Below are 22,330 nucleotides of genomic sequence, written 5' to 3'. Positions count from 1 at the left end.
TGTCTTGGATACTATGGAGGTTAGTACCCACGATGGAGCCGACTAATTATACAAGTTTCTGCAACTTAGTTCAATCTTATACAGTAGCACCCCTCCCCCTGTACCAGACAGTGATGCAGCCATTCAGAACATTCTCCACAGTACATTTGTAGATTTTCAAGTATTTTGTTTAACTTGCAGTCTTTATAACTGCGTCGATATGCATGCAAGTGAAAACCAAAATTTTGCAGATGCTGGAAATCTAAAATAAAAGTAGAAAATGCTGCAAACATTCCATTGGATGTGTGGCATCTGTGGGAAGAGAAACAGAGTTAACTTCTCAAGTTGAATACCTTTAATCCGGACTGAGAAGGAGACAAGGGGGATAAACTGTAAATTAGAATATCTGGTTAATGAGAAAAAGGGAACAGTCAGATGCGGAGAACATGGCATAAGAATCATGTGATGCAGTGCAGAAACTGGGTACTTCATCGAAGACTACACCAGATTTCTACAGCTGTACTCTGCAGAGTATGCTCATGGCTGCATCACCATCTGGTATGGAGGGTTAGAAAAAGTTGCAGAGGGTTGTAAGCTCAACTAGCTCTATCATCCCCACCATCGAGGACATTTTCAAAAGGCAATGCCGCAGAAAGGTGACATCCATCATTAGGTACTCCCACCACCCAAGGCATGCTCTCTTCTCATTACTACCATCAGAGAGGAGGTACAACAGCCTGAAGACACACACTCAACATTTTAGTAACAGCTTCATCCCCTCTGCCATCAGATTCCTGAATGGACAATGAAGCCATGAGCACTACCTCACTATTTTTACTCTCTTTCTGCACTACTTATTATATATACACAACCCAGACATTACATTATAGTGAGCAAACTTGCCCATGCAGCAGGCTCACCCTCTCCAAGCAGCTGATGAATCCAAAGGAACAGCAGAGATCGATACAGTTTTGCACCAGCAGCATCACGGGGGTTGCCGGATAGCATTGCTCCAGATTCCTCCTCGGGGTTTACTCTCGAAGCCTTCCCCATGAGTGGGAATAGGCACAAGGCAGCGGAGGTTTGAGATCAGAGTTTTCCTTCTCCTAGATGAGTTGCCAACCACGGCTGACAAGCCCCATCTGTCCAAAGTGACTGGTTTTAAGGTGCCAGTAGCCTGCCTTTGCCCCTTCTCCTGTCAGTAGAAACATTTCCTCTGGGCTTAGTAGCTAAGCCACACAGGAAGGTCAGTACCTGGAATTGCCTGTTAGAGACTATTTGAGATGCATGCCGTTTGGAGCGTTTAATAGGTAGTGCGAACTTATAACTTGGCTATGACAATGTTAAGCAACACACAAACACACACTATATATATATATAATGTTGTTTAAAGTATGTCATGAAATTTGATTTTTGCAGCAGTTGTACAGTGCCTATAAAAAGTATTCAACTCTCTTGAGCAAACACGAGGAAATCTGCAGATGCTGGAAATTCAAACAACAACACACACAAAATGCTGGTGGAACACAGCAGGCCAGGCAGCATCTATAAAGAAAAGCACTGTCGACGTTTCGGGCCTAAACCCTTCGTCAGGACCTTTTTCACCTCTCTTGGAAGTTTTCTTGTTTTATTGTTTTACAATTTTGAATCACAGTAGATTTAATTTGGCTTTTTTGACAATGATCAATAGAAAAGACTCTTTCGTGTCAAAGTGAAAACAGATCTCTACAAAATGAACTAAATTAATTACAAATATAAAACACAAAACAATTGATTGCATAAGTATTCACCCCCCCTCGCCCCCCCCCCCCCCCCCCCCCGTGTATGTGACACACCAAATCATCACTGGTGCAGCCAATTAGTTTTAGAACTCACATATTTAGTTAAATGGAAGTCTGTTTTGGAGACCTGTATGCAGTCAAGGTGTTTCAATCGATTGTAGGAAAAATACACCTGTATCTGGAAGGTCCAACTGCTGATGAGTCAGTATCCTGGCAAAAACTACACCATGAAGACAAAAGAACATTCCAAGCACTCCACAAAAATGTTCATGAAAAGCACACGTCAGGAGATGGATACAAGAAAACTTCCAAGTCACTGCATATCCCTTGGAGTACAGTTAAGTAAATGATCAAGAAATGGAAAGAATATGGCACAGCTGTAAATCTGCCTAGAGCAGGCCATCCTCGAAAACTGAGTGACCGTGCAAGAAGGAAACTAATGAGGGAAGCCACCAAGAGACATATGACAACTCTGGAGGAGTTACAAGCTTCAGTGGCTGAGAGACTGTGCATACAAAAATTGTTGCACTGGGGTTTCACCAGTAGCAGATTTATGGGAGAGTGGAAAAGAGAAAGCCACTGTTGGAAAAACTCACATGAAATCTCAGATAGAGTTTGCCAGAAGGCACGTGGGAGTCTGAAGTCAGCTGGAAGAAGGTTCTATGATCTGATGAAAACAAAGGAGCATTTTGGCCATCAGACTAAGGGCTATCTTTGGCACAAGCCAAACACCGCACATCATCAAAAACACACCATTCCTACCGCGAAGCACGGTGGTGGCTGCGTCATGCTGTGGGGGTGCTTCACCGCAGCAGAATCTGGAAGGCTTGTGAGGGTAGAGGGTAAAATGAATGCAGGAAAATACAGGGAAATCCTGGAGGAAAACCTGATGCCGTCTGCAAGAGAACGGCGACTTGGGAGAAGATTTGTTTTCCAACAGGTCAATGACCCCCAAGTATAAAGCCAAAGCTACACAAGAATGGCTTAAAAACAACAATGTTAATACCCTGGAGTGGCCAAGTCAGAGTCCAGACCTCAATCCAACTGAGCATTTGTGGCCGGACTTGAAAAGGACTGTTCACTCACGATCTCCGTGCAATGTGGCAGCAGTTTTGTAAAGAAAAATGGGAAAAATTTGCAATGTTCAGGTGTACAAAGCTGATAGAAATCTATCCACACAGACTCAAAGCTGTAGTTGCTGATAAAGGTACATCTACTAAATGCTGTCTTGAAGGAGTAAATACTTATGCAATCGATTTTGTATTTTATATGTATAATTAATTTAGATCACTTTGTAAAGATCTGTTTTCACTTTGACAGAAAGAGTCTTTTTCTGTTGATGTGTAAATAAAGCCAAATTAAATCCACTGCGATTCAATGTTGTAAAGCAATAAAGCATGAGAACTTCCGAGGGAGAGTGCTGAATACTTTTTATAGGCACTCTAAACTACACTCGAAATATACGAATCAATAAATTAACAAGTAAATAGATAACTTTGTACTAAATAATGTAGTTTATGTACAGCATAGTACTACTACCGCAAAACATCAAATTTCATGACATATATCATTAGTAGTATATCTGATTCTGAAGGAGACTGGACGTGTCCTCCACTCTCAGGCAAAAGAAAAATAATAATTCTTGTTTACAACTTATCCCCATAATCACACTGGTTGAACCCTGTCAGAGACATCTCCCTCCCCCACTCACTCTGAATCTTGATAAGTTTCTTTTGTCTCCTTCATAGTTCTGATGAGGGGTCCTTGGGTGCAGACTCGAGGGGCCGAATGGTCTACTTCTGCACCTATTGTCTATTGTCTATTAGTTTTAACTCTCATCAAATAGATGCTGCCTGGCCTGCTGAGCATTTTTCACCATATTTTATTTCTTACCTTTATCTTTCCCATTGTATGTGGGATTTCCAAGACTTTCATTCTGAGAGTTGGGTACTAACTTTATCAGCAACCCCCCCCCCCCAATGGTTGCCAAAGCAGCCAGCAGCCCCACATGTATCCGGCTGATAATTGAATCCTGTCAGTTACCCCAACATACAGCAAAATCAAGTTGACTGCTCTCCCATCTGGCCACAAAATCCTCCATCCATTTTCCCATCTTGAAGCAAAGCATTGGCCCAGGAAGATTTAGTTACAGGGTTGCTCTGCAACGAATAGAGAGGTCACACCCTTGCAAAGGAAACAAATGCCATCAAAGATCATGAACTTTACTTTGTAAGTGACCTCCTGTTAATGAAGCTGATGGGCTAAATGCACCGGCTTTTTTGCCATGCAAGGCATTCACACCATCTTATTTGCATTGATTATCCAAATTCATCCCTGGGACCTGCAGTCTCTTGGCTTTCAACCCAGCTGCAACCACACTCTGCTCCAGCAATTCTAGTAGGTACAACTGTTAGGGCAAGTTGACCACTCCTGTTATTCATTCATGTTAACTGCAGCAATTTAAGCACACAAAAGGTTTTGAGCCTGGACAGGGACCAAGTGGGTGATGCAAGATTTCTAGTGTTGAGGAAGGCATAATAGACTCCGGGGAGAAGACAGCAGCTGTAGTCTTTTCCCTTTGTAAAGAGTGGAGGGGCTGGATTAAATACTCTGGGGGGTTGAAAGGAACCAACACAAAACATCATGTGTCATAGTAAATAGAATGGGACGATATATCAACAGAGAATATAGTGAAAGTGTGGGTCCCACAGGGTAATAGAGTTATTCATGAGCATTACAAAAATTCATGAGAGAAGTATACCACTGAATAAAATAGGAATTGCATTGTAATTTTTGCAGCGTTGAGAGTTATTTTTGTCTTTAATGCAGTGTAGGTTTGCAATTGAGGATTAAAGTTTTATTTTTGTTTTCACTAATAGTATGGATGAAGAAAACTTAGAAAATTCAGCTTTTACTTATATACACTGATAAATCTCCACACTGGTGATGTATTTTATATTGTCAACTGGGACTCTTGTTTCAAAGGATGCAATTTTCAAAAGGCAGACACCAATTAATTCATTAGGGGATGCTTAATCAAACACACTATTTTGTGGTGTGTCCAAGCTAACTCAAGGGAAAATAACCTGCAACTATAATATCATGAGCAGATCTGAATAACTTGGAACGCATAGAGATTTTGTAGTCGTTACCAATTTAGTTACAATTTATTATCCAAATTGAAGTTGAGGAACTTACGAAAGATACTTTTTTTCAAATAAACATCCTGAATGAAACTGAAATAAAAATCAAATAATTCACATAATCTAATAATGTTGATTGATAAAATGCACAGGAGATTTTACAAGCACTCAGTTCAAAGTTTTCTCATTTATATTTCAGAAACAGTCTACAAAGTGCTGAATGGAGTTTAAAAAAGTATTTTCTGGTGTAGTTATGGGATGAGAACATAGAACAGTACAGCACAGTACAGGAGTTGGAGTACTTTCTGTGGAATTTCTGGAATGAGTTGTGTGTTGGAATTTATTTGGTCATGGGATCTGGATTTAGATGTTGCATCGGATAATCTGTCACAGGAAACAGGAAAGATTATGCTCATGGATGTCTCAAACCATTTACACCCAATTAAATATTATCCCTCCATTTAATAGCATTGGCTATGAGGATCTGTGGCCACTGATTAACACACAGCAAGATCACAAACCTACAATGACCAATAATCTTTTAATATTGTCAATTGAGGGTATATTTCAGACAATTATGGAGCTGGTAATAAAATCTCCAGAACAGTCAAATCTTGAAAGACATCATTTTATAAGAAAGATATTGTGTTTGCCATTTCTTGAAGTCGATAAAAAAAAATGTTGGATGTTATCGTGTGGAGTTTCACACACTTTGATGCAAACATTTTTCACCACCCAGATGAGAAATATACATGGAAGTAATGTAAAGAAGTTATGTTCAAACCAGGATGGTGTAAGTGGCATTGGTATGCTGGAATTTAAAAGCTTACTTCAAAGAATTTGGAACCTGGGTAATGGTCTGGGCCAAAGTTGTGATGAACTTAGCAATTAGTTCTCAAGATGGTTGAAGGAATAGTTAAAGAGATACAAATGAGTTGTTCACAGGACATCACTAGTAAATTTGACACTTATCATCCATAATGGTTCCCGCTTTGAAGAGATGTAGAAGTTGACTAATTTAATGTATCTGGAATTTCTCCTAGACTAGACTAGGTAAGAATGGTACATTTCTGATATTGATGCTAGTTTAATTTTTCTTTAATTACTTGAAATTGAATTATCCAATTGCCATGGTAGGCTTTCTGTTCATGTCCCAAGATTATTAATTCAGAAGGTTGGCTGTCAATCCACTAAACTTACCATGCAAATACCATACCTCTTCCCAGGGAACAGAAAGGAACTAGGACTGTACCAAACAGTGTAAAAGTACTCAGGCGAAGGTGGGACTAGCTAGGTTGAAGAGTTTCACTTTTCCTAGCTCTGATTTATTAGTGACCTTCCAAACTCCTGACCCTGCAATATTTTCTACTTTACCCATCCCACATGGAGATCCCCCACATTCACATAGTTGGAAGCACGAATGCTTCTAGGTCAGAAGAATGAGTGTAAGGATGCAGAGACATAGGAGGACTTCCTAATTAACTTGGGTAAGCAATAGAATAACTCAAGAGAAACCATCAGGCCATAATACAGAAACAGAATTAGGTCATTCAGGCCTTTGAGCATGCTCCACCATTCGATCATGGCTGACATATTTTTCTGTCTCAACCCTCCTGCCTTCTCCTCCTAACCTTTGACACTTTTTCGAATCAAATGCCTGTCAGCTTCCACTTCAAATATATTCAATTGCATGCCCTTCCAGCCATCTGTGGCAACAAATTCCATAAATTCACTTGCTTCTGGCTAAATAAGATCCTTCTCATCTCTGTTCTAAAGGGATGTCCTTTGATTGAGGCTGTGCCCTTAAGTTCTCGACTCTCCTACCGCTGGAAACATCTTCATGTCCACTCTATATAGGCCTTTCAAGATTTGGTAGGTTTCATTGAGATTCCCCTCATGTTTCTAAACCAATGATTACAGGCACAGAGCCATTAAACATTCCTTATGCATGAAGTCTTTCATCCCAACAATCATTGTCGTCAACTGCCTCTGGAGCCTCTCCAATGCCAGCAGACCCTTCCTTAGATATAGGACCCAAAAATACTCACCGTACTCCAAATATAATGTGACCAATGCTTTATTCATTATTGCTTGTATAGTTTAATCCTCTGGAAGTGAATGCTAAAACATTGCATTTGACTTCCTTCTACCAACTCAACCTGTAAGTTAAACTTTAGGGAATCCTGCAGTAAGACTCTTATGTCAATTTGCACCTTCAATTTCTGAATTCTCTTTTCATTTAGAGAATAGTCCACATCTTTATTCCTTTTACCAAAGTGCATGATCATACACTTCCCTACATTATATTCCATATGCCATTCCTTTGCTCATTCTCCTCATCCATCCAAGTCCTTGTGCAGACTCCCTACTTCCTCAACACTATCTATCCCTCCACCTATCTTTGTATCATCTATATAGGAGATTAGTGGGCAAAATTAGAGCACATGGTATTGGGGGTAGGGTACTAACATGGATAGAAAGTTGGTTGGCAGACAGGAAACAAAGAGTAGGGATTAACAGGTCCTTTTCAGAATGGCAGGCAGTGACTAGTGGGGTACCACAAGGCTCGGTGCTAGGACCGCAACAATTTACAATATACATTAATGATTTAGATGAAGGGATTAAAAGTAACTTTAGCAAATTTGCAGATGACACAAATCTGGGTGGCAGTGTGAAATATGAGGAGGATGTTAGGAGAATGCAGGGTGACTTGGACATGTTGGGTGAGTGGGCAGATGCATGGCAGGTGCAGTTTAATGTGGATAAATGTGAGGTTATCCACTTTGGTGGCAAGAACAGGAAGGCAGATTACTATCTGAATGGTGTCAAGTTAGGAAAAGGGAAAGTACAATGAGATCTAGGTGTACATCAGTCACTGAAAGTAAGCATGCAGATACAGCAGACAGTGAAGAAAGCTAATGGCATGTTGGCCTTCATAACAAGGGGAGTTGAGTAGAGGAGCAAAGAGGTCCTTCTGCAGTTGTACAGGGTCCTGGTGAGACCACACTTGGCATATTGTGTTCAGTTTTGGTCTCCAAATTTGAGGAAGGACATTCTTGCTATTGGGGATGCAGCGTTGGTTCATGAGGTTAATTCCCAGGATGGCAGGACTGTCATATGTTGAAAGATTGGAGTGACTGGGCTTGTATACACTGGAATTTAGAAGGTTGAGAGGGGATCTGATTGAAACATATAAGATTATTAAGGGATTGGACCCACTAGTGGCAGGAAACATGTTCCCAATGTTGGGGGAGTCCAGAACCAGAGGCCACAGTTTAAGAATAAAAGGTAGGCCAGTTAGAACAGAGTTCGGGAAAATCTTTTTCACCCAAGGAGTTGTGGATCTGTGGAATGCTCTGCCTCAGAAGGCAGTGGAAGCCAATTCTCTGGATGTTTTCAAGAAAGAGTTAGATAGAGCTCTTAAGGATAGCAGAGTCAAGGGATATGGGGAGAAGGCAGGAACAGGGTACTGATTGTGGGTGATCAGCCATGATCACATTGAATGGTGGTGCTGGCTCGAAGGGCCAAATGGCCTACTCCTGCACCTATTGTCTATTATCAAGCTTGGCCGCAAAGCTGTCAATTCATCCACATTACTAACATACAAGGTGAAAAATGGTGGACCCTACACCAACACCTGCAGAACAATACTAGTCACCGGAAGCCATTTTTGCCTTCTGCCAGTCAGCAAATCTATTATCCATACTAATACCTCTCCTCTAATTCCATGGTCTCAGTGTCTTCTTCAGAAGTCTCATTGTGGCAACTTGTCAAACGCCTTCTGTAAATCCAAGTAAACGACATCCACTAACTCTCCTTTGTCTTTCCTTCTTGTTAGTTCTTAAAAGAATTCCAACAAATCTGTCAGGCAAAATTTCCCCTGAAGGCAACTGTGCTGGCACACTCCGATTTCCAGCATGTTGCTAGTGTCTCCACAATGAAAGCTGATGCAAAGTACTTAATCAGTTGTTTAATTGTTCCTTATTGCTACTTCTCCAGTATCATTTTCCAGTGGTCAATGGCCACTCTTTACTCTCTTTTGTATTATTCGCTTCATGTTACCTGCATGTTTCATTTTTTTTGCCCTTTATCGCTTTTTTAGGTGCCTTCTTTTTGTTTTTAAGTTTCCTAATGCTCTAGCTTCCAATAGAATACATCCTCTCTTTCTCATTTATGTTGACTTTGACTTCCCTTGTCAACGATGGTTGCTTCATCCTCCCATTAAAATGCTTTTTCACTTTTTTTGGGCTGAAATTATCCTGTAGATTCAGGATTTTCTACCATTGCTGCTGTACCCTCAAACTGCTACTATCCTCTTCCACCTCCTCTTTCACGCCTCTGCCTTTAGACTGTGAGACCATTAGACGGAGGAGCAGAATTTGGCTATCTGGCCTATCAAGTCTGTACCACCATTCCTTTCATGACTGATTTATTACCCCTCTTAACCCTATTTTCCTGCTTTCTCCCCATTATCTTTGACAACCTGATTCCTCAAGAACTTACCAAACTCTACTTCAGATCCACCCAATGAATTAAACTCCACAGCCATTTGTGACAACAGATTACATAGATTCACCACCTTCTGGCTAAAGAAATTCCTTCCATCTCTTTTCGAAAGGGACATCCCTTTATTGTGAGGCTGTGCCCTTGATCCTAAACTCCCCAACTATTGGAAACATCCTCTCCAAATCCACTCTATCTCGGCCTTTCAGTATTCACTATGTTTCAATGTGATCCCCCTTCAGTTTCCTAAACTCAGGTGAGTACTGGCTCAGGGCCATCAAATGCTTCTCATGCATTAACCCTTTCATTCCTGGGATCATGTTCCTGAACCTCCTCTGGACTCTCTCCAATGTCAGCACATTTTTTTAGATAAGGAACCCAAAACTGCTCACAATACTCTGTGTGGTCTGACCAAATGCCTTATAAAGCCTCAGCATTACATCCTCACTTTTGTATTCTAGTCCTCTCAAAATGAATGCTAACATTGCATTTGCCTTCTTCACCACCAACTCAACCTGCAAGTTAACCTTTAGGGGCATGAGGATTCCCAAGTCCCTTTGTGGTACGTCTGATTTCTGAATTTACTCCCCGTTTAGCAAACAGTGTATACCTTTAATCCTTCTACCGCTGCATAACCATATACTTTCCTAAACTATATTCCAACTGCCACTTCTTTGCCCATTTTCCCAATCTGTCTAATTCCTTCTGCAGACCCCCCCTGCTTCCTCAACTCTATATGCCCTTCAACCTATCTTTGTATCATCAACCTTGGAGGTCCTGACCTTTAACTTAGTACCTAACTCCCTGAACTCACTTCGCAAGACATTTACCAGTGAATAAGAGAATAGGACAAATCAAATGTGTGTATGGAACCGGAGGAGATGGCCGAGGTACTTAATGAATACTTTGCTTCAGTATTCATTATGGAAAAGGATCTTAGTGATTGTAGGAATTACTTGTAGCGGACTGAAAAGCTTGAGCATGTAGATATTAAGCAAGGGGATGTTCTGGAGCTTTTGGAAAGCATTAAGTTGGATAAGTCAGCGGGACCAAACAGGATGTACCCCAGGCTACTGTGGGAAGCGAGGGAGGAGATTGCTGAGAGTCTGGTGATGATCTTTGCATCATCAATGGGAATGGGAGAGGTTCCAGAGGATTGGAGGGTTACAGATGTTGTTCCCTTATTCAAGAAAGGCAGTAGAGATAACCCAGGAAATTAAAGACCAGCAAGTCTTACTTCAGTGGTTGGTAAATAGATAGAGAAGATCCTGAGAGGCAGGATTTATGAGCATTTGGAGAGGTGTAGTATAATTAGGAATAGTCAGCATAGCTTAGTCAAGGGAGGTCATGCCTAATGAGCCTGATTGAATTTTTTGAGGATGTGACTAAACACATTGATGAAGGTAGAGCAGTAGATGTAGTGTATATGGATTTCAGTAAGGCATTTGACAAGGTATCCCATGCAAGGCTTATTGAGAAAGTAAGGAGGCATGGGATTCAAGGGAAATTTGCTATGTGGATCCGGAAATGGCTTCCCCACAGAAGGCAAAGAGTGGTTGTGGATGGGTCATATTCTGCATGGAGGCCATTCACCAGTGGAGTGCCTCAGGGTTCTGTTCTGGGACCCTTACTCTTCGTGATTTTTATAAATGACCTGAATGAGGAAGTGGAGGAATGGGTTAATAAATTTGCTGATGACACAAAGGTTGGGGGTGTTCTTGATAGTGTAGAGGGCTGTCAAAGGTTACAGCGGGACATTGATAGGATGTAAAACTAGGCTGAGAAGTGGCAGATGGAGTTCAACCCAGATAAGTGTGAAGTGGTTCATTTTGGTAGGTCAAATATGATGGCAGAATATAGCATTAATGGCAAGACTCTGGGCAGTGTGGAGGATCAGACAGATCTTGGGGTCCGAGTCCACAGGACACTCAAAGTTCCTATGCAGGTTGACTCTGTGGTTAAGAAGGCATACGGTGTATTGGCCTTCATCAATCATGGGATTGAGGTTAAGAGCTGAGAGGTAATGTTGCAGCTATATAGGACCCTAGTCAGACCCCACTTGGAGTACTGTGCTCAATTCTGGTCGCCTCACAACAGGAAGGATGTGGAATCCATAGAAAGGGTGCAGAGGAGATTTACAAGGATGTCACCTGGATTGGGGAGCATGCCTTATGAGAGTAGGTTAAGTGAACTCGGCCGTTTCTCCTTGAAGAGACGGAGGATGAGAGGTGACTTGATAGAGGTGTACAAGATAATGAGAGGCATTGAACGTGTGGGTAGTCAGAGGCTTTTTCCCAGGGCTGGAATGGCTAGCAGGAGAGAGCGTAGTTTTAAGGTCCTTGGAAGTAGGTACAGAGGAGATATCGGGGGTAAATTTGTTATGCAGAGAGTGGTGAGTACGTTAAATGGGGTGCTGGTGGCAGTGGTGGAAGCGGATACGAAAGGGTCTTTTAAGAGACTGCTGGATGGTTACGTGGAATTTAGAAAAATAGAGGGCTATAGGTAAGCCTTGGAGGTTCTAAGGTAAGGATATGTTTGGCACCGCTTTGTGAGCCAAAGGGCTTGTATTGTGCTTTAGGTTTTCTATGTTCCTATCGATCAATCCATCCCTCCCATGTCATTGGTACTAACAGGGACCACGATCTCTGGCCGCTCACCCTCCCACTTAAGAATGCTGTGGAGTCAATCTGAAATGTCCCTGATCCTGGCACGCAGGAGGCAACAAACCATCCAGGAATCTTGTTCATATCCACAGAACCTCCTTTCCCCTAGCCAACAAATCCCCTATCACTACAGTTTGCCTCTTCTCCGCACTTCCCTTCTGAACCACAGAGTCAGACCCAGTGCTGGAGACTCTGCTAGGTCATCCCACCCAACAATATCCAAAGCAGTATACCTATTGTTGAGGGGAATGGCCACAGGGATAATCTGCACTGGCTGCCTATTCCCTTTTCCCCTTGTAATAGTCATACAGTTACCTGTTTCTTACATCTTGGGTGAATGTATTTCCCTGTATGCCCTGTCTATCAACCCCTTGGCCTCCCACATGATCCAGAGTTCATCCACTTCCAGCTCCAACTCCTTAGCACATTCTTTTAGAAGCTGCAGCTGGATGCTCTTCTTGCAGGTGTAGTTGTCAGGGACACTGGAGGTCTCCCTGCACTTCTCACAACCCACAAGAGGAGCATTCCACTACCCTGCCTGGCATCCCCACTGCTCTAAATGTGCAATAAGAAAGAAAGAAAAAATAAATAAATAATGGGGGGGGGGGTGTGGAATCTACCTGTGGTCTATGAATCTCCTCTGGGAAGCCTTGAAGAGCCAAACCCTCAACTCCCCACTCCAACACTGATCTTTGCCAGGTGCCTGACTATGCAGAATGCAATGTCTGCTCAGGGACTGTGGCATGCAAAAGATACTGGCTACCCCCTCACTTTTAAACTCTCTCTCCCTCTATTCAATCCCATGTCTCCTCGGGATTGTGGCACATAACATATGCCGACTTCCCACTCACTTCGTTTAAACTCTCTCTCCCACTACACATCCTGGTGTGTCTTGGGACTGTGGCAGGCAGAATGTAAATGACTTTTGCTTCTGCATAACCAAGCGTAGGTGAATTCTATCATATTATCATTGCTTCCTAAGAGTTTCTTTTCCTTAAGCTTTCTGATCACATCTAGTTCATTGCACAACACGAAATCCAGAATGCCCTTCCCCTAGTAGACATGACCAGACTACAAGCTGTTTTAAAGACATTTCGACAATTAATTCTCTTGGGATCCAGAACCAACCTAATATTCCCATTCTACCAGCATAGTGAAGTTCTCCATGACCACCATAATATTACCTTTCTCCTGTTGTAGTTTGTACCCCATATATTGGCTACTATTCAGCAGCCTATATAGGGCTCCCAGTTTGGCCTTCTTTCCCTTACAGCTTCTTAACTCCTCCAACAAGAACTTAACATCTTCTGACCCCATGTCACTTCTTCCAAAGGGTTTGATTTCATTTTTTTTACCAACTGAGTCACCCCACCCTCTGCATACCAGCCTGTCTTTATAATAGGATGTGTATCCTTGGATGTTTTGCTCCCAGCTGTGATTTTCTTCCAGCAACGATTCTGTGATCTCCATGCTGTATCTATTCTAACTGTACTATAAGCTCATCTACTTTGTTTCGTATCCTGAGTGCTTTCAAATATGATGCCTTCAGTTTCATATCCACCATCCTTTTTCTCAAATTTGGCTCTATGTTGCCTGGTCAAATTCTTAAGCTTAACTTTCTGTCCTTATTTTTTTATTCTGGAAACTTCAGTAACCTCTCCTGCATTCTCCTTTTCCTTTCTCCACACTTTTCCAATCTGTTAAACCCACCCCCTCTGCTATTTACATTGAAGCCCTATTCAGATCTCTAACTCTGCAATTCATTTGGACCCTGATCCACTGACCAGATCTGAAATGCCCAGTCTTTTGGATGGCTTGAGCAGATCCCTGAAACACACACAAATCCTCCTCAGGATAAAGAAGGTTGCATGGAGCTGGTTGTGCATGCTGGTACTGCCTGATGTCACCCACTCCATGGTATAACATGCAGTTCCTGAGTTCATCATTGGTGGGATATATTGCTCATTGTGATACGTGCTGGAGTCAATGCATTTGTTGTTCCTGATTAACTTGAATCGCCTGCAATGAATGATTTACCAAGCCCCTTCTCGGTATTCTGATTAGCATGCACATTGAATGGTGAAAGCAGAGAGACAGGCTGACAATTGAGTGACAGCCAACACTCAGCATAATGTGGCATTTGGGATGGGGCCTGGTGCCTGACGACAAGCTCCAGTGAAGTGTAAGGGGATAGTGGTCTATTGAGTATTGGGTTCTCAATTGCGCTGACCTCCTTGATGGATGGCTGAATGGTTAAAAGCTCTACTGCTAACAAGGCAGATTGACTGGGCACTCCATTATTGGCTGGCCACCCTGGACAGCAAGTGTTTCAAATCAGGCAGGCCTCTCAACTGCTTGTTCTTCTGCAGCCATCTGTTCATCCAACTGTTGAATTAAACCTTGTAAGATTTTAAAGTTTAAACACAAGGGCTCTATAGTTTCTTCCTAATGCAAACAATTTTCCTTCTCTTGTTTCCTGTATACTCATATTTCTGTAGCAGAGTGATAAGTTTTTGGATATTAAGGATTACTGCAACAAGTGGTGCTGGGATAAAAGATTTGCCATAATTTTATTGAATGGTTTAGCAGACATGAAGGGGTGAATGGCCTACTCCTGGGGAACATGGTTGCTCCTATGCAACATGGTAGCGTAGCGGTTAGCGCTTCGCTTTACAGCACCACTGATCATCGATGGGGGTTCAATACCCATCCCTATCTGGAATGAGTTTGTATGTTCTCCCTGAATCCATGTGAGATTGGTCAGGCGTTCCAGTTTCATCCCACATTATAGATATATACGGGTTAGAGTTAGTAAGCTGTGAACATGATGCTCGTGCCAGAAGCACGGCAATGCTTGTGGGTGGCCAAGCACAATCCTCACTAGTTTATCTTGACGTAAATGACACATTTCGTGTATGTTTTGATGTGACAAACAAAGCAAATCTTTATATTTCTCCCTTCCTCGGCAGTGCCTCCCTCAGGCTTGGGATGACTTTCTTGCACTTAGTGTTTTCAGCAGCAGCATTTACCCATGCTTGAACTTTTTCACAGTACTTAAGGGGACAGTGATTTTGTGGAAAGGACTCGTCTACCAAAACTTTTGTTCGTTACAGGACATATAGGTAGAAATACACAAATCAGTCTGTTCTGGCAATTAGACTGCTTTAGAGCAAATAACAGCAGCATAATGGCACAGCAAGTAGAGCATCACTTCTGACCTGTGCTGCCGACTCTGTGGAGTTCGTGCATTGTCCAGTAAATGTGTGTGTTTTTGCTCGGATGCTCCAGTTTCCTCCCATATCCCAAAGTCATGCAGGTTGCAGGTTAATAGGGCACTAAATTTGTTTAGAACTTCATAAAATCCACAGCGTAGGAGATGGTCGCATGGTGAAAATGCGTAGTGGTTAGCACAGTGCTACACAGTACAGGTGACCCAGCTTCCCACCACGTTCGGTAAGGAGTTTGTACATTCTCTCAGTGACTGTGTGGGCTTCTTCCTGCCACTCTGCCTTTTCCCCACAATCCAAAGATGAACCAGTTGGTAGGTTAATTGGACATTGTAAATTGTCCTGCGATTATGCTAGGATTCAAATCGGGGGGGGGGGGGGGGGTGGTTGCTGGGCAGCATGGCTCGAAGGGCTAGAAAAGCCTATTCCATTCTGTATCTCAATAAAATAAAATCCTCCATGTCAATGTTTGTATGATGTACGACTCCCTTCCCACTTCGCTGTGATGCAGCCACATTCTCCTCATATGCCTATTGACCAGCCTTCCGAGAAATATGGCCGTTCCAGTGGTTTCAGCAACGCAACTTTTCCAGGACACTCTTATTTCCCTCTTCCAAAGAAAAACATTCTCACTTGCTTCCTGACAGTGGGCTTTAACTTTGGCAATATTCTTGTAAACTTTTTCCATTCCACCCATGCCCTGATTGCCTTTTGGTAGAAGGGACACCACAGATGCCTGCAGTTAGGATTACACAGGCATGGCCAGAGTCCACATTTCTCTGCAGCCTCCTATGTTTCTGTGCATTTGAATTGCCATACCAGACTATGATGCAGCCAGTCAAGGGACATTTAGCAGTTTGTTAGTGTGTTCAATGTTCAAACGACCTTACCCTCCTTATAAAGTAAAAAAAAATGCAGGTATGCTTTCTTTGTGAATGCATATACAATCGGCAGCCACTCTATTAGGTATAGGAGTACAACCCGGTGTGATCTTCTGCTGCTGTGGCCCATCCACTTCAAGGTTCATTCAGCGATGCTCTTCTGCACATCACTGTCTTAACATGTGGTTATTTGAGTTAGTGTCACATTCCTGTGTCTGCTTGAAACAGTCTGGCCATTCTCCTCTGAGCTCTCTCATTAAAAAGGCATTTTCACCCACAGAACAGCTGCTCAGTGGATTTTTTTTGTTTGTTTTTCGCACTATTATTGTTTATTGCAACATCCTTTGTAAACTCTAGATCAGGGCTTTCCGATCTTTTTGCTGCCATGGATCCTAATCATTAACCGTGGGATCCGTGGACCTCAAATTGGGAACTCCTGATCAGGAGACTTGTACAAGAAAATCCCAGGAGTTTATCAGTTTCTGAGATATTCAAATCACCTTGTCTGGCACCAACAATCATTCCATGGTCAAAGCCACTTAGATCACATTTTTCCCCTTTCTGATGTTTGGTCTGAACAACATCTGAACCTCTTGACCATGTTTGAATGCTTTTGTGCATTGAGTTGCTGCCACACAATTGGTGTTTGCATTAATAAACAGGCATACAGGCGTATCTAATAAAGTGGCCACTGAGTGTATGTATGTGCTGGACCTAGAACAGGTCATCTGATATGTTAATGCCCAGGAATTTGAAGCTGCTAACTTTCTCCACTGCCAATCCCCCAATCTAGACTAGTTTATGTTCACCCTTCTTCCACTTCCTTGAGTTAATATTCAGCTTTTTAGTTTTGTTGGCATTGGTTGTTGTTACTCAACCAGGCGACTCTAGTAAGTTGACTCATCACCTGTGATTCATCCAGGCTGTTGCCAGTGAATTTGAAGAGGGCATTAGAACTGTGTTTGGACATGCAGAGTGCAGAGCAGGCAGCCAAGCATTCAACATTGAGACATACCTGTGTTGATGGTCCACGAGGAGGAGATGGAGGAGATACTGTTACCAATTCTCACTGACTGCTAATGAGGAAGTCAAGTGTCCAGTTGCAGAACGAGGTACTGGGCCCCAGGTCTTGAAGCTTGGTGCTGTATTTGGATGGGCTGATTGCTTTTAATGCTGAGCAGTGGTCAATAAACTGCAGCCTGACATGAATTCCTATTGTCCAGCTGGTCTAGAGCAGAGTGAGGAGCCAGATAAATCACATCTGCTGTTGACCTGCTGTGCTGCTAGGCAGATTGGAGAAGATCCTGGTCACCTCTGAGGGAGGAGTTGATGCATGCCATAACTATCTTCTCAAAGCATTTCATTACAGTTGATATAAGTGCCACTGAATGGTGGTCATTAAGACAGGTCACCATGCTCTTCTTGGGCACCAGTACAATGGACACCTTCTTAAACAGATGGAATCCTCAGAGCATAGAAACAAGAGGTTAACTCTCTCCATAACTATTCGACACAGTTTGTCCAATGAGATTTTTAGTACTCAGCCAGGTACACTATCAGGACCAGGTGCCTTTTGTAGATGCCCCTCTTGATGGATGTCTGGACATCAGCCTCAGAGACTGAAATTACAGATCGGAGATGTGGTGGCTTGCTTAGGTCTCCCTGTCAAAGCCTGCATTAAGGGCATTGAGTTCATTCAGGAGTGAAAGGTCATTGCCACTTATGCTACCTGATCTTGCCTTGTAGGAAGTTACATTATGTAAACCCTACCACAGCTGTCAAGCATCTGTCTATTATTCTAGTTGAGTTTGAAATTGCCTCTTTGCACTCACTGTGACCTTCCAGAGGTCATACCTGGGTTTGTTACATAACTCCTGGTCACCAACCCTACACGTTGTGTTCCAACTCCAGTGTGTAAAATCAAAGCCACTGAATTATTTTTACATTGTGTGTACTATTGATTATTTCTTTGTTTTCTTTATGTCCTTTAGGTGCACTAAGTGAGGATCCAAAATTCCCAAAGATTCAATGGCCACCTCCAGACATGTGTGCGGACTGTCACAATGACCACAATGGGCACCATGAGTGGATTTTAGATGCAGTGCTGAACTTCCTCAATGTACATTATTCCCCGGATAACATAGACTACAGTTATCTGGAAGAGGAGAAGGCACTCCTGAAGAAGCAGCATAAGGTGGGAGAAGGTACTTGGCAGGGACAAGAGAGGATTGTCCCAGAAGAAGAGGGGAAGAAAGACATAGAGGAAGACAAGGGCAAGGTGGAAAAAGAAAAAAGCACAGAACCACCAGTGATGAATGAAGAACATCAAGTCAACCAAAGGAGTGTAAGGAGAATCAGAAGTCAAAAAAGGAGTTTTGTCAAGTGGAAAAGTACTGCTAGGAGGGATGTAGAAGATATTGTCGACCTGGACTTGTTTGTGAATGAACAATACAAAAAACAAGCTTTGAATGACAGTGCTGAAAATGAGAGAGCCAGCATTATGAGCAAGAAATACCGTGGACCCCAATTGCACCTACAGTCCATTGATGAATCTGGAGAGTCTAGGGAGATGTTGCAAAATTGGGTAGGCTGGGGTGGAGATCATGTCATTGCCAAGAAAAAATGGTTGAACTTCTCCCGCATGGATACTGGCCTGTGTATTATGTTGTATTTCCTGTCCGCTTTGTCTCTATTGTCATTGTACCTCTATTTTAAAATGATGTTTCGGTGTTGGAAATTGAAATATTGGTTCACATCAGCCTGTATTGGCATTAAATATGGCAGGGAAAGGAAGTGATAAAACAAAGACTGGGTTTATAGGCCTCAGGGAGTGCAATGATATATGTATCCACTCACATTAATGTTCCATTGACATGGAAGCTCTTGAATTAGAAACAATTTAGAACATTAATATCCTAGCTAAAGAAAATAATGTTTCCACGGGGTAACTTGTAAATTAACAATAATGGACACATTTGATCACAAAATAATTTCAAATCTAGAATATTAGATTCTGACTTGCTCACTCAAGTAAGATAAAACACCAGGATTTCAAACCCTCCATGATAAAGCTCCATTGTTTTTGCAAAGGACCTCTGATTAAGAAAACAGTTTGGTATGTCACAGCCTATGAGGTATGATTCAGAAATAGCACCTGACTCTGCAAAGGTAAATAGGCACCTATCCTGCATATATCTCTAGGACCTGACTTTGATGTTTTCATGTCAAAGCACATTGGAAAAGTCTTGTGGCAGTTGGTGGGAAAATAGGGTAAGGAGACAGAATCTCTGGGACTTCCTAAACCGGAGCAGGTAGATTTGCACACTATAGTCCATTGGCAGTTGCATTTTTCAAGTAATTATGCTGAAACATTTCCAACCAACCAATAAAATCCCAACATAGAAACATCCTTTTCCCAAAAGTGCTGCACTCCGTGGATAACCCCATGCACAGTGTATTCAGAAACACTGAATTTGCACAGCACTAATCTAGAGGTTACTTTCACAAGTTCCACCACGGTCTCAATATGGTGGCTTAACACTAACTACAAATCGTTCCCCTTGATTTTTCACAAGCTTCAAGTTGTCCAAACCTGTGCAGTGGTCCAAACTGACATCTTTTTAGAAGAGATTTTAAAACAAGGCTCTGTTTGTTCACTCAAGTGATTGTTAAAAGTCACTTTGCAGTATTCGAAGAAGAATAATGTAACCGTATAACAATTACAGCACAAAACAGGCCATCTCAGCCCTTCTAGTCCATGCCGAACGCTTACTCTCACCTAGTTCCACCAAATAGGTGAGGGTCCCAGAAATACAAGCCCCAGACATTTATTTTGCATGCTGATAACGGCCATTGTTTATTTCATAGTCCTAAATACTCCTCAGATGACTGATTGGCTTATTGAGACATTCAGGGATAATTGAGAACCAGTCACATTACACAGGGTCTGGAGTCATATATAGGCCTGTCCATGGCAGGAGGCACATTTCCTTCCCTGAAAGTCATTAGCAAACCTGAGGTTTTTACAAGAGCCCAACAGTTTCACAACTAGAACAAATTAATAATCATCACATTGTTATTTGTGTAGAAATTGGCTGCCATGTTTCCTACATTAGAACTTCACTCAGGAAGGAGATGATTGGTGATAAAGTAATTTGGAGACTGCAAAAGGTACCATATCAAAGAAAACCCTTTCTTTGGACAGAAGTAATGATGTGATCAAAAGCATTGAATTTGCTCATGATAGTGTTTATCTTGCAGCAGGAGAAGTTCTCAATGCCTTCTGGCTTCCTTTGAAGGAGGCAGCCTTGTGGGATAGATTTCAGGATATCCCTGTTTGAAAGCAAGCCAACCTGCTCCAACAGGTATTACAAATGAAAGAAAACCAGCTACTTTCATACTGACAAAGAGCAAAGGACTCTAAACAGATCACCTCCAAATAATCTTTCACTATTTGCTCCATTGCTTCTTTTAGTGGTTTGAAAACAATTGGTCACCTTCAGTTCCTGGTATCGGTAATCTGAAAAGGAATTTCTCAAGATTTTCTGCCCTGCCTGGGAAGTACACATTTTTGATTTCTGTACTGCTAACATAATCATTATTTAATTAAAAGGAAATCTTTGAGTTTCACCTTTATAGGACTCTTTCAGTTCTTTATTTCACTGGCCTCCATCATCACCGACCTGAAGAAAAACCATTGGGGTTAATGTAAACACAAAAGATTCCTCAGAGGCTGGAAATCCAGAGTAACACAAAATCCTGGAGGAATTCAGCAGCATTTATAGAGAGGAATAAAGAGCAGGCATTTCAGGATGAGACCCTTCATTACTGATTAATGTTATACACCTTTCACACTGAGATGCTAAGATACCCAATGAGTACAACCACTGGTTTGAAAGATCAATGCAACGCCCACAGAGGACATTTATACCCATTGAATGCTTCTTACATTATTACAGCGACTTCACATTTAAAACATATTTCACTGGCCTTGGGAAGGTGGAGGAGGGACTGAGATCATGAATCAATTATCTTTCTTTGCTTTTGATGCTGAGAAGTCTACAGGTGAGGCATGTGTTTTGTAGTAGCAATGCCACATTTACAAAGCCGTATTGTGCCATCAGTGTATTATGAGGTTGACATAATAATATGCAAGTTCATTATCTGTTGGGAAAGATAAAGTCTGCAGTTTAGGTTGTTTTCTGTGAGGAATTAATTTTGAGTTCCATTGAACTTCACGCATTCAGTTGCATTGAAGGCAATGGAAGCAAATGCTAGGTGTTGAATACAGTTATACAGAGCAGGGAGAGGCCCCGCCATTCCCTATGATCACGGCTATTCTGCCCCAGGACTCTTCTCATCATTTCCACAAAGGGCTCTTTTGAGGTCACTAAGAATTAGCAGCTGATTAGGAAGGTTTAACTTTTGTGAGAAACTCTAAGGTGATATTTCAAAATAATATTTATTGTTATATGTACAAGTGGAATTGAAGTCTTGCTGTGGTATCACAGGCACGACATTTGTATGAAAAATATAAATTATACACATTTGTTTCCTTTTCAGTTTCTCTTATTGGACTGACTTTGAGGGAGGAAAAAGGCTGTTTGACCCTATAAGTGCCACTGAGAACATGGAAAAACCTCCATGAATATTTCCAAGCAGAGAAGGCTACCCATGGCTTCACCATTCCTAGTTTTTCTCATCTAACATAGAACACAGAACTGTAGCGCACAGGACCGGGCTCCTTCACCCACAATGTGCCAGATCAGCTAAAAAGTAAATCAAAAATCAAATCAAACCAAGTTTAGTTGTCATTCGAGCCATACATAGATACAGCTGAACGAGACGTGCACTCCTCTGGGGCCAAGGTACTAAACAATCAAAGTAGCAAGCAAACGTCCAAAAATAGCAAGTAACATAATTCAAAACACCAAGCAAAGAAACATATTCACTTGAAAAAAAACTAGGTAGTCCAAAACTCTGAGCAACAATGTCCAGCAGTCAATGTACAATCTCCCAGCAGTGTACAGATGCACGCAATCCAACCTGTCTCTCCACCGTTCAAACATGAGAGGGCTGCACCGATGGGCAAGGCCAGGGCCCAGCTGAGCTCAACCATGCAGTAGTGCTTCCATGTCTCTCACCTGCTCTGCA

At 42.1% G+C, this 22,330-nt stretch overlaps 1 protein-coding gene across 1 annotated transcript in view; it reads left to right on the top strand.

Moving 5' to 3' along the window:
• Nucleotides 1–20,812, top strand: part of qsox1 (quiescin Q6 sulfhydryl oxidase 1) — a 166,328-nt gene extending 145,516 nt beyond the window's left edge. Inside the window, exon 12 of the mRNA XM_059984848.1 lies at nucleotides 18,169–20,812. Coding sequence (XP_059840831.1) covers nucleotides 18,169–18,974 — 806 coding nt within the window. The 3' untranslated portion in view covers nucleotides 18,975–20,812. The remainder of the gene's footprint in view (nucleotides 1–18,168) is intronic.
• The last annotated feature ends 1,518 nt before the right edge of the window (nucleotides 20,813–22,330 follow it).

The sequence above is a fragment of the Hypanus sabinus genome, chromosome 11 (genome assembly GCF_030144855.1).
Source record: "Hypanus sabinus isolate sHypSab1 chromosome 11, sHypSab1.hap1, whole genome shotgun sequence".
In the NCBI taxonomy this organism is placed as follows: Eukaryota; Metazoa; Chordata; class Chondrichthyes; order Myliobatiformes; family Dasyatidae; genus Hypanus; species Hypanus sabinus.
The sequence above is the reverse complement of the archived record's forward strand: the minus strand, read 5'-3'. Positions and strand labels throughout refer to the sequence as shown.